Raw genomic sequence first — 15,870 nt, forward strand, 5'->3', positions numbered from 1 at the left:
TACTTTCTTTCTTTCTTACTTTCACTTTTGGCCAAAACCACAACTTGTTTATTGCATACTTACATACTTGCATACTTTTTTTCTTTACTTGCATACTTTCTTTCTTTCTTACTTTCACTTTTGACCAAAACCACATTTTTTTATTGCATACTTTCATACTTGCATACTATTTTTCTTTCTTGCATACTTTTTTCTTTACTTGCATACTTTCTTTCTTTCTTACTTTCACTTTTGACCAAAACCACAATTTTTTTATTGCATACTTTCATACTTGCATACTATTTTTCTTTACTTTCATACTTTCTTTCACTTTTGACCAAAACCACAAATTATTTATTGCATACTTTCATACTTGCATACTTTTTTCTTTACTTGCATACTTTCTTTCTTTCTTACTTTCACTTTTGACCAAAACCACAATATAGTTTTTGTATACTTTCATACTTGCATACTACTTTTCTTTACTTGCATACTTTTTTTCTTTACTTGCATACTTTCTTTCTTTCTTACTTTCACTTTTGACCAAAACCACAATATAGTTTTTGTATACTTTCATACTTGCATACTACTTTTCTTTCTTGCATACTTTTTTCTTTACTTGCATACTTTCTTTCTTTCTTACTTTCACTTTTGGCCAAAACCACAACTTGTTTATTGCATACTTTCATACTTGCATACTATTTTTCTTTACTTGCATACTTTTTTTCTTTACTTGCATACTTTCTTTCTTTCTTACTTTCACTTTTGACCAAAACCACAAATTATTTTTGCATACTTTCTTACTTGCATACTATTTTTCTTTCTTGCATACTATTTTTCTTTACTTGCATACTTTCTTTCTTTCTTACTTTCACTTTTGACCAAAACCACAAATTATTGTTTGCATACTTTCATACTTGCATACTATTTTTCTTTACTTGCATACTTTTTTTCTTTACTTGCATACTTTCTTTCTTTCTTACTTTCACTTTTGACCAAAATCACAAATTATTTATTGCATACTTTCATACTTGCATACTATTTTGCTTTACTTGCATACTATTTTTCTTTACTTGCATACTTTCTTTCTTTCTTACTTTCACTTTTGACCAAAACCACAATATAGTTTTTGTATACTTTCATACTTGCATACTACTTTTCTTTCTTGCATACTTTTTTCTTTTATTGCATACTTTCATACTTGCATACTATTTTTCTTTCTTGCATACTTTTTTCTTTACTTGCATACTTTCTTTCTTTCTTACTTTCACTTTTGACCAAAACCACAATTTTTTTATTGCATACTTTCATACTTGCATACTATTTTGCTTTACTTGCATACTTTCTTTCACTTTTGACCAAAATCACAAATTATTTATTGCATACTTTCATACTTGCATACTATTTTTCTTTACTTGCATACTTTTTTCTTTACTTGCATACTTTCTTTCTTTCTTACTTTCACTTTTGACCAAAACCACAATATAGTTTTTGTATACTTTCATACTTGCATACTATTTTTCTTTACTTGCATACTTTTTTTCTTTACTTGCATACTTTCTTTCTTTCACTTTTGACCAAAACCACAAATTATTGTTTGCATACTTACATACTTGCATACTATTTTTCTTTCTTGCATACTTTTTTCTTTACTTGCATACTTTTTTCTTTACTTGCATACTTTTTTTCTTTACTTGCATACTTTCTTTCTTTCTTACTTTCACTTTTGACCAAAACCACAAATTATTGTTTGCATACTTACATACTTGCATACTATTTTTCTTTCTTGCATACTTTTTTCTTTACTTGCATACTTTCTTTCTTTCTTACTTTCACTTTTGACCAAAACCACAAATTATTTTTGCATACTTTCATACTTGCATACTATCTTTCTTTCTTGCATACTTTCTTTCTTGCATACTTTCTTTCTTGCATACTTTCTTTCTTTCTTGCATACTTTTCTAAATTGATCTGCAGTTTTTTTCTCGTAACACGACACAAAGAATAAGACACACTCGTTTCACGCTTGTGAATCAACTTTTATTTTCATTAAAAATTTCAGGTATTTTCATTTTTCTCCTCTCTCCTCATCCTGAAGATCATCGTCTTCGTTTTTCTATCTTCCTTATTTGATATTGTGAAACTGAATCTGCTCTAAACTCTACAGACGATGTGAAAACTGGAAGTCAAGGCACAGAACAGAGAGAGAGAGAGAGAACGAGAGAACGGGGGAGGAGCACGAAAGGAAAGAACAGTGAAAGACGAGAGAGTTATGCATTTTAAACATTAGTCACAAGTGTACAGTGTTTATTAAAGTGAACACTGCAAAAAAACTAAATCTTATCAAGAGAAATCCTCTGAAATGTGGCCAAACTATCTAATATTTCTCATCTTGAGATTGGTAAAGTTTTATTATAAGAATTTATAACTTATTTCTAATTTATTGGTGCTTGTTTTAAGTGAATTATTTAATCTACTAAAATTCCCTAATTGTAAGCTGGTTTGATGTTAAAAACAAGGAAATAAGACACTTAATAGATTAAAATACTTAAAACATGGAAATACACCTAAAAAATGAAATCTTAGAAAGTGAAATTATATAATTTAAAGGCAATCAAATGTTTTTTTATCTGATTTTTGTCTTACTTAGTTTTGTATAAGTGAAAGGTTATTTCGGTTATTTTAGGAATAATAATCTTAATCAGTCTCATTTAGAATTTTCACCTTTCAATAATTAAAACTTAAAATAAACACAATAAAACTCTGATACTTATGATAAAATGTAAGCCAAAATATCTGTGATTTTTGACTGATTTAAGTCTTACTTCACTCATTTTGTGATTAAAGCTTATTTTAAGAAATCTTACTAAGATTTTTTTTGTTTGGTATGAGTATATACATCTCTATTTACATATATTTTGTCTAGTTTTTGCCAATTATTATTTAATTTTTTGCAGTGTACTTAGAACTTTTATCTTATTTTAAGTTTTAGTCTCAAAATAGACACCGAAAATTATCATGATTTTTGTGTCCAAATTTAAGAGATAAAATTTGTGATTTTTGCTTGATTTAATCTTACTTTCAGTCATTTTAGGAAATCAAACTAAGAAAAATAGTGTTTACCCCATTGGCAGATTTATTTCCTTATTATAAGTACAATTTACACATAATCTCAATTTACATGTATGTTGTCTAGTTTTTGTCTATTTTTTTGAAGTGTTTAAGTTAGAAATAAGTTAAAAATTCCTATAAAAACCTAAAAAAAATGCAAAACTGAGAAGTTTCAGATATTTAAACTGGATTTAAGAGGATTTAACTTGCTAAGCTTGAGTTTTTGCAGTGAAGCGAGGATTTCAGGAGGTTAAATGCGTGAGCTGAGCTGCAGAGGGAGCGTTGCACTGCGGCCGAGCCGGAGCGAGCTGTTTTTATTTTTATCTGTTTTTATTTTTATGGTCAGTCATGCAGTTCTCTGTACAGTCGAGCCGGGAGCGTGGAATCATCAGGTGAGTAAAAAAGCAAAAATCGCTCTGTGCTCTCAGAGCTTTTACAAAAAGAAGCTTCAGGCAGTTAATTCAATAAAATTCTGCACATCTGTTTAAGAAAAGGAAACAGGTTTTATATATCAAACGCATTTTTTTATCCCCGCCCTCTTCTTTTGCCCTGTCAATCAAAAGCAAAAAAGGTCAAAGGGTAAGAGAAACATATCAGAAATCACTGCTGCTTTTTTTCAATCGAAAGAAAAAAAAAAACTCCTTAAAATAAAATATTTACAAAAATAATAATAATAATAATAATAATAATAACAATAATAATAAAAATTAGGTGCAGGAGAGAAGGTGTGTTTTGGAATTCAGTGATGGTGATTTTGCATTATTTTCCTTTTCTTCTAGTTTGTTGCGTTTCTCTGTCTTTTTTCTCCTCCGGGTATAAAATAAAAATTCAGGGTTTGTAGGCAGTCTGGCGTTGTGCTGCAGAAGCACCACCCAGTCAGGATTTACCTGAAACAAAAACAAAAAACAGAACAGAAACAAAAAATATTAGGAAAAAATTTGAGAAGATTGTTGCACATTATTAAGTTGTACACTGCAACAACAAAAAAAAAGAATTGAGAAAAACTAGATAAATTCTATGTAAATTAAGACATATGAGCTTTTATTAAGCAAAAAAAAATCTGCCAGTGAGGAGAGCAAATTGCTTTAAGTAAGATTTCTTAAAAAAGCAATAATTTTAGTGCTAAAGTGCTAAATTGAGTGAAGTAAGACTTAAATCAAGCAAAAATCACAGATTTTTTTTGCTTAAAATTCGGACACAAGAATCTAAATAACTTTTGGTGCATTTTAGGTTTATGTTTGATAAAAAAAGAACATTATTGTTTTATTCCATAAACTACAGACAACATTTCTCCCAAATTCCAAATTAAAAAAATGTCATTTAAAGCATTTATTTACAGAAAATGAGAAATGTCTGAAATAACAAAAAAAGATGATGCAAATAATGCAAAGAAAACAAGTTCATATTCATAAAGTTTTAAGAGTTCAGAAATCAATATTTGGTGGAATAACCCTGGATTTTAATCACAGTTTTAATCATGCATCTTGGCATCATGTTCTCCTCCACCAGTCTTACACACTGCTTTTGGATAACTTTATGCTGCTTTACTCCTGGTGCAAAAATTCAAGCAGTTCAGTTTGGTGGTTTGATGGTTTGTGATCATCCATCTTCCTCTTGATTATATTCCAGAGGTTTTTAATTTGGTAAAATCAAAGAAACTCATCATTTTTAAGTGATCTCTTATTTTTTTCCAGAGCTGTATACGCTTATATTAAGCAAAAAAAAATAAAAAATCTGCCAATAGGGTAAGCTAGTTTTTTTTTTTTTTTTAATAAGAAGTCCCAAATTGAGCGAAGTAAGACCTAAATCAAGCAAAAATCATTGGTTTTATATCTTAAAATGTGGACACAAGAATCAGAATAACTTTCAGTGCTTATTTCGGGTTTAAATTACTTTAAATAAGGTGAAAGTTCTTAGTACACTGCAAAAAATCCACATGTTTACCTGGGCGTCTCTCTCCTGGCCAGGTCTTTAGAAAAGGCCGCAGTCCTTCAGGTTGTTTTTGATGATGACGTCGGTGACGGCGTCGAAGACGAACTGCACGTTCTTGGTGTCGGTGGCGCAGGTGAAGTGAGTGTAAATCTCTTTTGTGTCTTTTTTCTTGTTCAGATCCTCGAATTTAGTCTGGATGTAGCTCGCTGCCTCATCGTATTTATTAGCTCCTGAATATCAGAGAAAAAACAGAGAACCGTCAGCGGAGAGAATTACTTTAATGTAATAAAGGATGCTTATGTTTATAAGAGTGTTTTATTATAAAACTAGCTCAAGTGTCTGTACAGTTAGGCCTGTCATGATTACCACATTTTCAGGACGATATATTGTCCCAGAAATGTTTGCTATAAATGGTGATATTCTCATTTTAAAGCGCCACTATAGGTTCTACTTTGGAGAATCTAAAATATAAAACATATTTTAGTTTGTTTAACATTTTTTTGTTCACTAAATATATGTTTACATATGTTTTTCTTCAGAGTTTGGATGACTTTAGTAGTAATATATAATACAATATTTAAATACTTATTACATATTGCAACATTTTTCAGAACAAAGCACTGAATTTAAGGTGTGTAAAATTAATTTTAACCGGTACTTTATTAACTCTAGTGATCAGGGGCGGATCTAGCCATTTTGGGGCCCTAGGCAAAATATAAACAAGGGGCCCTCATTCTTGAAACACACACATGAACCAAATAACTAGAGATAGAACGATCGATCGGCAGTGTATCGGTATCAGCCGATTTTCAGCCAGAATACGGTATCGGCGATCGGCAGATATTCCTCTGATTTTAACCGATCTGATTCAGGAGTTTAGGGTTAAGCAGTTTATCAGAGCTGTGTGTGGATGGCCGGTGAAACTGCTCACTTACAGGAAGCTGCAGTTCCTCATCCAACCACTAGTCGGAGCTGCAGCAGCAGCAGCACAAGCCCCGCAGTCTTTACTCAGTCAGAGTTACAGCCCAGCCACAGGCTACAGGGCTCAGCTCAGCCAGTCTGGAGCGTTTTTTTACAGTTATCTTAAGATCATCTGTGTAGGAAACAAAGGTTTTAATCCCACTAACCGGATAATACAGCTCTCTACAGTTCATCTTTCAGCCCAAGCAGCTAACAGCAGCAGTTTAGAGCAGCCGTCACGGAGTCACTGCTGGGATTACATTATAAACAGGTCAGTTAGCGCGCTGCTAACCTCAGGATGTTTATAACTACGGAGTTTAGTGGACACACCACGGCAGCAAGGTTAGACTGTTGAAGGCTACTGAAGACTATTAAATTCTATTGGAGGTTAATGAAAGGGTTATTGGGGGCAGAAGTCAGTACAGGCTGGTTAGATAAGTGATTCACGTCCTCGTCCTTTGCTGCGGTGAAACTGCGACTAGCGCTGTCACAGTGATGTTTATTAACGTCATTAAAACAGATTTTGTCAGCTATTGTCTTATAAATATTTACACAAAACTTATATCTCTCCTAAAAAGCGTTTATTTTGGTCCGTAACACTCTTGTTTGTATTTACTATCAGCATAAATTACCAGTGTTTCTTTGGCGTGGATGTAATTAGAGGAAACACGTCGTGTGGCACATTGCTACATCATCATATTATGGACTAGTTCAATGCAAGCAACAGAGGGGGGTATGTGTGTGTGGACAATTAGTATTTTGACATTAATTCGGTATTCTACTGATATTTCTGTTGTTTTTTTATAGAAATAGAAATACTTTACGTTAGTAACAAATTAACATTGTTTTTGGTGTATTTACTGTAGCTGGGATGGTCAGATTTGGGGGCCCCTATGGAGGACAGATTTGGTTGAGGCCCTAGGAAAATGCCAAGGTTTGCCTAAATAAAGAACCGCCTGATAGTATGTGTGATTATTGGTGCTGGTGATGATTACAGTGTGTTAGGTGATTAAAGGCTGGTGATGCTACAGACCTGAGTACTCGGGGAAGCAGATGGTGAGAGGACTGCTCGTGATCTTCTCCTCAAACAGGTCCTTCTTATTCAGGAAGAGGATGATGGAGGTCTCTGTGAACCACTTGTTGTTGCAGATGGAGTCGAAGAGCTTCATACTCTCGTGCATTCGGTTCTGAAAAATTACGGAGAAAGAGAGAGAAAGAGAGAGAGAGAGGGAGAGAGAGAGAGGGAGGAGGTTGAGGGACAGTGAGAGTGTTATGCTCTGGGATCTCCACCATGAGGAGCTGTTGCTCTTGCTTTTATCTACCATCCTCCTTCTGTTTATGTGGACTTCAGTAGATTAAATATTAACCCTTTTAAACTCTGAGTGCATTGAAATAGACAACACCTTCTTCAACCACATCTTATTCTTTTTTCATGTATTCTTGCACACAGATTGAAACCTATTGTGCAGGTATGTCCAGAACAGACATACAGGGTAAGGATCCAAAAGCAGGTTTATTTTACTAAAATACAGGGGGTGAACAATGAAACTGAAACACCTGGTTTTAGAGCACAGTAATTGATTGTGGTGACGGACAGTTCTGGTGGAAACAGGAGAGTTGAGGTGCACATTGAATTCTGCGTGATTTGATCAGCCGTGGTTTTATGTTTTTTGGATACGATCCGGGTTAGCACCCGAACATCCCTTTCAGACAGCTTCCTCTTACAGCGTCCACAGTTAATCCTGTTGGATGTGGTTGGTCCTTCTTGGTGGTATGCTGACATTACCCTGGATACCGTGGCTCTTGATGCATCACAAAGACTTGCTGTCTTGGTCACAGATGCTCCAGCAAGACGTGCACAAACAATTGAAAAAACTCTGGTATGTCACCCATAATGTTGTGTGCATTGCAATATATAGAGCAGAACTGTGCTCTTACCCTGCTAATTGAACCTTCACACTCTGCTCTTACTGGTGCAATGTGCAATTAATGAAGATTGAACATAAGCTGCTCCAATTTAGCCATGAAACCTAAAATTCCACACTAAAATGACAGGTGTTTCAGTTGCATTGTCCAAACTCTGTACGTCTCAATGTTAAGAAATATACTTAACACCCTTTTCTTTTATAAGGGATAAACTCATCCTCACCATCTCCTCATCCTCAGCCAGCACCAGGTCATATGCGCTGAGGGCCACGCAGAAGATGATGGCGGTCACTCCCTCAAAACAGTGGATCCACTTCTTCCTCTCTGACCTCTGACCTCCAACATCAAACATCCTTTAGAGAGAAAACACAGTATATTATTAATGAATAAATAAGTGATCCAGATTATGAAGGAACACATAAGGAATCATGTAGTAACTTAAAAGAAGTGTTAAACAAACCAAAATACTCTGTGAAGCATTTAGGTGGTCTTATCCGGGGAGCTGTTAACTCTAATAAACTTATCCTGTACAACAGAGGAAACTCTCAGTCTTCCTTTCCTGGGGTGGTCCTGATGAGTGCCAGTTCCATCATCATTAAGGTTTTGGTGGTCTTTGTGGCAAATGCACTTGAGGATACATTAATAAATTCTTAACATTGACTTTCAGATTGATTGACATTCATTTTTTTAAAGTAATTTTTTTCTTTATTTAGTTGAGTAGTTGTTGCTTCTCATAATCTGGATTCGAACATTACTCAAATATTCACTATTCACTGTATACCTGTAACTCTACCTCTTCACTACTTTACCTTAACTGATGCTCTCAAACACTTTATTAAGAGACAAGAAACTCAAGTAATTATCTGAAGAGAAAATGCCAAGATGTGCAAAGCTGTTATTTAAGCAAGAGGTGCCACTTTTTGAAGTATCTATAATATAGAACATATTCTGGTTTGTTTAACCCCTTCTATTATCTTTGTGGTCAATTTGACCCAATCACTGTTTAAGGTCTCTAACAAAAAAAATATTGTCATTAGTTTTGTGATTCATAATAAATGTCTTTTCTTAATTTAATGTTTTAATGTTCCAATTTCATTTCCAAAAATATGTTTTATTGGCATACACCATACAAAATACCAATATTCTACACACATTTGTGTGGTAGTAATGTAGAGGTTAATATGACATTCAGTTTTATAACCTTTTTTTAAAACGTTCCTTCACTTTAGGCCCTGACTTAACACTTATAAAACTTATTTAATACTAATATAACCTTAAAATAATGCTGAACTGCAGAACTGCAGACAGTTTATCTAATAATCATGAAGTAACAGGCAAATAAACTTTGCTAACATGTTTATTGAAAGGTAATTCTATTCATTTTCTGGTGGTTTAAATTGCTGGGATCATGTCAACCCAGAGAATAAAGGTGTTAGTAAATTTAAAGACAACAGGAGCGTTAAAATGTTATTGTTTACTAAATAATGTAATATGTTTTTCTTCGTCTTTAGTCTATTAATCTACTGTAAAGATTATTGGGCGTTTCAAAAGGCGCTGTATATGGTATCACTTTAAATTAAGACTACCTTTATAAAGGGTTTATAAATGGTTTATAAAGGCGTTTATTATTGGTGATTAATTAGGTTGGAAATACTTTAAAACCTATTAATAAGCAGTAAATATATGACAATGCATAAATAGAAATTGCAACAGTGAGCTGAAAATGTGCAAAATAGTAATTCTACACATTTTCTTTTCAGAAACTGATCTTACTTTGTGTTTTCCATCAGTCAGCATTAAACCTTTTATAGTAATATATTTGTAATTATGTATGTAAGTATGTAACCACAGGTTTGACACTTTTGCCTTTTCAATTGATGTGTTGTAACTGATTATCAAAGGTTTTTAAGGCATTTACAACCTAATCAACAATACTTAATAATCTAATTTATAAACCATTTATAAACCCTTTATAAGGGCAGTCTTATTTTAAAGGTACCCTGTATGCTGTAAGTTTACTGTAACTTCTTTTATTCATTAATTCATTTATTCTGCACATTGAACACTCCCTCTCTCTTATCCAGTTAAGATCATGATTTTAACACTTTGAAGCTTTTGAGAAACCGAGCCCAGACTCTCTGGAGAAGAGTCCTGTTAAAGTGGACGTCTGTGATCCATCTGTCCTCTCCAGTCCAGTCCAGCCTTTATCTGCGGCGGCATTTTCAGGAGAAAAGTTTCTATGGTTACAGAAAGTGGGACAACAGACGAGGTGACATTTTTCCCTCCTTCTATTGATTGTTGTCATGTTTTATTCATGGTGTGAAGCAGAGAGACGGGAGGAGACGAGCGCTCGGTTTAGATTAGCCAAATTACAGCAGAGCTTTATAACTGGGCCGAGTCATAAATCATATTTAATATACTTATTAATAGTGCAACAACATTAACCAATTTACCTGTGTATTTCGACCTATTTTATCTTCTCATGTTAAATTATTATTAATTATGTTTAATTATGTTTAATTTTTAAATAAACTTTTCTTCTCTTTATCTGAAATAATTATTTAATTTGTTTTACTGATGGTTCATTTAATTTTATTTTATTTTAATGTTTTTTAAACTGTTGCTTTTACTTAATACAATGGAATCTTATTTTTTTTCTAGTCATTGTAAAGTAAATGCTTAGCTGCATTAAAAATGAGAGAAAATAAAGGTTGATTGATTGATTGATTGATTGATTGATTGGTTGGCTGATTGTTTGCTTGCTTGCTTGCTTGGTGGGTTGATTGATTGATTGATTGATTGATTGATTGGTTGGTTGGTTGGTTGGTTGGTTGGTTGGTTGGTTGGATAATTGGCTGGTTGGTTGGTTGGTTGGTTTGTTGGTTGGATAGTTGGCTGGTTGGTTGGTTGGTTGGTTGGTTGGTTGGTTGGTTTGTTGGTTGGATAGTTGGCTGGTTGGTTGGTTGGTTGGTTGGTTGGCTGATTGGATGTTTGGTTGGCTGGATGGTTGGTTGGATGGTTGGTTGGTTGGTTGCTTGCTTGATTGATTGATTGATTGATTGATCGATTATTCCTCTCCCGGTGACACTACAGCATCACATTCATAATTTTTAGTACAACCCAAATTTTAGTGAAGTTGGGATGTTGTGTAAAACGGATATAAAAACAGAATATAATGATTTGAAATTCATTTTCAACCTATATTTAATTAAATACACTACAAAGATAATAAATTTAATGTAAAATGGGAGAAAAATGAAAAATAAATTCAAAATTCTAAATCTAAATATAAAATCTAAAAATCTGATGTCCTAACCGAAATACAAAGTACTTGCTGCTGGAACTCGAAACATATTAGTGCTTTTAGTGAGCTCTTCCTCACATTCAAATTTTTTGTTCTGTTTATATTGATGTTACATAACTTCCTGATTTCATTAGAATTGGGGTTGTAATAAAATTAGAAAACCAGCCTAAGCAAAAACTAATCTGTGAACTTTGTGGATGTTTTTGGACATTTTTAGGGCATTTTATTCTATATTACAAAAAAAAGACACATGCTAACCTTACATCGATAAGCAATGGCTAGTTAATTTATTATTATTTTTTTATTGTTTTCCCATTTTCTCCCCAATTCACACGGCCAATTACCCAACCCACTCCCCAATTAGGACTCTCCCTATCCCTAGTGTAGTGATGCCCCAACACCAACGCCTCAACTCCGCCTCTTTTTAAACTTTTTGCTGAGTAGCATCACTCGGAGGAAAGTGCAGCGACTCGGTTCTGATACATCAGCTCACAGATGCAGCCTTGATCCACATCACCCTAGGAGTGATGAGGGAAAAGAAGAGCACCATTTACTGTACTGTACCCACCCAGAGAGAGCAAGGCTCTCAATTGTGCTCTTTCAGGGCTCTGGCAGCTGATGGCAAGCTGCATGAATGGGATTCGAACCAGCGTTCTCCTGATTATAGTGGCAGCGCCTTAGCTTTTTTAAGCGAATACTAAAAACGATGGCAAAGGGATTGCCTACTGACAGTCTTTCTCTCACACCCACACACACACACACACACACACACACAAACTGAGTGTGTGTATTAGAGTGGTCTCTCACTTGAAGTGCAGGTCCTTAAAAGTGAAGTGCGTCTCGACGATGCCGGTGGTTTTGACTCTGGTCCTCAGCACGTCCTGCTGGGTGGGAATGTAGTCTGCTCGTGCTATCCTCTCAAGATCATTCAGATAACTGGAAACACACACACACACACACACACACAAACACACACACACAAAATACAAACACACACACTTAGGTCATTCCAAATAACTGTAAAGATAAACTGCAGATGCTGAAGAACATGAAGAACAATGAATCAAAAAGTAAATCATTAACAGTAAAGCAATAAATAACACAGAGCAAAGTCCCAGACTGGACTATGGATCTTCTCCACCTCTTCACTGATCTGCATCATTCATAAACCCTACATACAGATATACACCAGAAGAAGAGCTTGTATGGTATGGATACCATGCATATGGTTGCCTGGGTATGTGAAGATATATTACAACATATCTATCTATTACAATAAATATCCTGATAAATAATGTTTTAACACTATAATGTGTAGCTTAGCTGATCACTTGGATCCGGTGGAAAACATACAATTTTAGGTCAGAGACCAGCCTTAATAAACTCATTTAAACTAAGTATTGAACTAAATTCTGGCTATCCACAACATCCAGCTTCTAGCTAACTACTTAGCTAAATTAATTTTCATTAATTATAGCTTACAGTAAATCTTGCAATCCTAAATTAATAAAAACAATTTAAAAAATGAAATAGTGGTTGGCTGATCAGGTAACTCAGATCAGGGCAGGTTAAACATATATAGTTTTTATTTTCTGAAACCTTGACTACCTATCTAAGCTAGCTAATTCTAAAGTTAAGCTAACTGACTATTGTCGCAGTGGGTTTGATCTGTGTGTTTTGATTCAGAGAGATTAGTCTTTTTAACCAACTATCAGAAACAGTATCATCACAGTTTACATGGTTAGTTCAGTTACCTTTCTTTTAGAAAAATTGCCGTATATCCATATATGTTTTTAAAGTTAGCACAGCAACGCACTACAACAACGCAAAAAACCCTCAGAAATCATCCCCAGTGAGGCGTGGCGAGGGGGGCTTCCCTACTAGCTCATCGTGCTCCGCAAAACCAGCAAGCTGATTGGCTGTTTCTCCTGAAAGGCGGAACTTTATTCTTTCTTCTGAACCGGCTCTGTGATTCGCGTTAAGAGATTTTACATTTACACAGCGGACAGTGACCTGTCTGCTCAATAATAATACAGCTGAGCTGAGCGATACGATTCGGGGCTACTGGATAATTATTCGGGGCTAAAGCCCCAGAAGCCCAGGCCAGGTGACGCCCCTGTTCATAACCCCTACATGCAGATATACACCAGAGCAAGAGCTGATAAGGTATGCATGGACCCGTACACAATTCACTGTGGCTGTGACAATTTTCATTATTAAACAGCTGCCATGTTCTTCAGCTTCCTGTCCGTCATCATCTATTCAGCGTGGTCTTGGCTATGATTTCCCCGGACGCCCCTCATTCCTCCAAAGTGCTGAGCTTTCATTCAGAGACTGATATGCTGTCGAGATTTCACTCTGGGGGTGGACCTTCCTCTACACTCTACCTCTACAATAAAGAGGCCAGGAAGATTTTTATTTTAAACAATTCGATTGAAGAAGAATCACTTTCGGTTGCCAACAAACGTTTTCAGTTCTTCTCAAGAGCATTGGCTCCTAACCCTGGTTGTGGAGAACCCCCTGACCTTTTCACAAACATTTTCATGTTTTCTTTTCAATAAATACTTCTTAGTAACTGTTAATAATAACGTTGACTATAATAATGATATAAATATACTTATTAGCACCTTTCAAGAACTCAAAGATGCTTAGAAAGTGCAGAAAACATTGATACGTTAAGATGCTTAACAGCCTTGAGCTATTATACCATATTTGCTCTAATTTAAACGGCCAATAACCCAACCCACTCCCCAATTAGTACTTCCCCTATTGTTTCGACTCCGCCTCTTTTTGAACTTTTTGCTGAGTAACATCACAGCGCTAACGCTCAGAGGAAAGCGCAGTGACTCGGTTCTGATACAGCAGCTCACAGATGCAGCCTTTTGCTGATCCCCATCACCCTAGGAGTGATGAGGGGAAAGAAGAGCGCCATCTACTGTACTGTACCCACCCAGAGAGAGCAAGGCTCTCATTTGTGCTCTCTTAGGGCTCCTGCAGCTAATGGCAAGCTGCATGACCGGGATTTGAACCAGCGATCTCCTGATTATAGTGGTAGCGTCTTCGTTTTTTTAAGTGATTGCCTACTGACACACACACACCCACACTCACACACACACACAAACTGAAATTGACGGGGTGTAAGATAGCAAAGAGCATTGTGACATGTCTGTAAAGAGATGTATGTGTTAAAACTGTTTCTCAACCCTTATATTCGCTCTCGTTTATCCTGCCAACTGTTCATCTGTGATGTTTTATTGTGTGGGACTGGTTTTAGGAAAGCACTGCTTTCTAAGAATCCTAAAATCGTGAGAAATCTGGAGCAGCTGGGTGAGAAATACTCGTAACGTAACGGAGAAGCAGCTCATCTGCTCGTATGTGTTACAAAAGAGCCTGGAGCTGCAGGATGAGCACGACCCAGCATTGTTCTGATTATATGATTATTATATTTTATACAGAGCTGAAGAGCTCCTCTGCTCTGGTATCTCCACAGCTCATGTGGGTTGAGCTGCGGTTTGTTCAGAAGCTCTGAGACGAGGTGAGCTGGACGTCTGGCATGAATTTATGATGGTTTAAAGCTCACCTTCCGTCGTTTTTTCTTTCATTTTAAAATGTCTAGTTGTGGTCTCTAGTATGAATGAATGACATGTGAGCCGTTTTTGTAAAAAAAAAGTGCTCAGGTGTCTCTGTATAGCTATTTTTTAATGGACTGTTTTAGGGGTGTGTCCAAAATGACCGGATTCCAGCTTTGCTCATGAATATTCATACATGCAAACAGCATGCAAATATCTCTCCTCTGATTGGCTAGGAGCACTGCGACGCCCCTCCGCCGCTCTGCCGCTCACTGCCTCCCACCTCCTAACTGATGAGCGGTGATGTTGCGTCGCTTCAGCTCCGCCTCTGGGAGTTTCTCGAGCCAAGGTGGGCTGGTCTGTGAGTTTCTGCCTACGTAGGCAGAAAGATAATTCAAAATTCACCCGTTTTTCGGAGGGGGGGAGGGGGGATTTCTTTGCTTAGCTCCTGCAGACAATGGGGGCTGCAAAACAGTTTAATGTGCAGGTGTACACATTCAACTCGGAGAGACCTACTGTATTCCACAAAAAACAAGAAAAATCGGATTTTCGCGGAAGGTGAGCTTTAAATAAAACTAGCTATGATTTATTTATCTAACCATCATGCATATATTAACAGTGAGCTCTGTTTAAAGGCCTTAAGTATAAAGCATTGTAGTTTTAGCCGCCAGTTTGGTGGCTTGAAGAAGCTTCCGAATACTAAACAGAGAAAAAAAATACATGTATGTTTATGGCAGACTTGTGCATTTGAGACAGATTTATGCAAAAGTATGTGCACATTTTCACAGATTTAGTTTGAAGTAAAAGAAAGTGAACAAACATGCTACAGAAAACATAAAATAATTGCAAATATATTAAAAATTGACACATTTAGACACAATTTGTGTTTTAAACCAAATAAAACCTATTTAACCCTTGTGTGGTGTTCATATTTTTGTAACTTGTTTACTTTGTTACTTGTATTTAATTCAGCAAAATTAAGCAATTCTACATTAAAATCTTTACACATGCTTGCTTCACCTAAATTGCAAGCAATATAAACAGCTTACATGGTTAATATTTGCCCTTTACCTTTCTTATGTTACATTT

At 35.5% G+C, this 15,870-nt stretch overlaps 1 protein-coding gene across 2 annotated transcripts in view; it reads right to left on the bottom strand.

The window, feature by feature from the left end:
* Positions 1-1,997: 1,997 nt before the first annotated feature.
* gnai2b (guanine nucleotide binding protein (G protein), alpha inhibiting activity polypeptide 2b) overlaps positions 1,998-15,870 on the bottom strand; it is a 112,751-nt gene continuing 98,878 nt past the window's right edge. For both annotated transcript variants that reach the window (XM_022675538.2, XM_049479501.1), the window contains exons 5-9: positions 12,020-12,148; positions 8,132-8,261; positions 7,016-7,169; positions 5,035-5,252; positions 1,998-3,977 (exon numbers count right to left, since the gene is read on the bottom strand). In XM_022675538.2, coding sequence (XP_022531259.2) covers positions 5,062-5,252; positions 7,016-7,169; positions 8,132-8,261; positions 12,020-12,148 — 604 coding nt within the window. In that variant the 3' untranslated portion in view covers positions 1,998-3,977; positions 5,035-5,061. The remainder of the gene's footprint in view (positions 3,978-5,034; positions 5,253-7,015; positions 7,170-8,131; positions 8,262-12,019; positions 12,149-15,870) is intronic.

This window comes from Astyanax mexicanus, chromosome 5 (genome assembly GCF_023375975.1).
Source record: "Astyanax mexicanus isolate ESR-SI-001 chromosome 5, AstMex3_surface, whole genome shotgun sequence".
NCBI classification, from domain to species: domain Eukaryota; kingdom Metazoa; phylum Chordata; class Actinopteri; order Characiformes; family Acestrorhamphidae; genus Astyanax; species Astyanax mexicanus.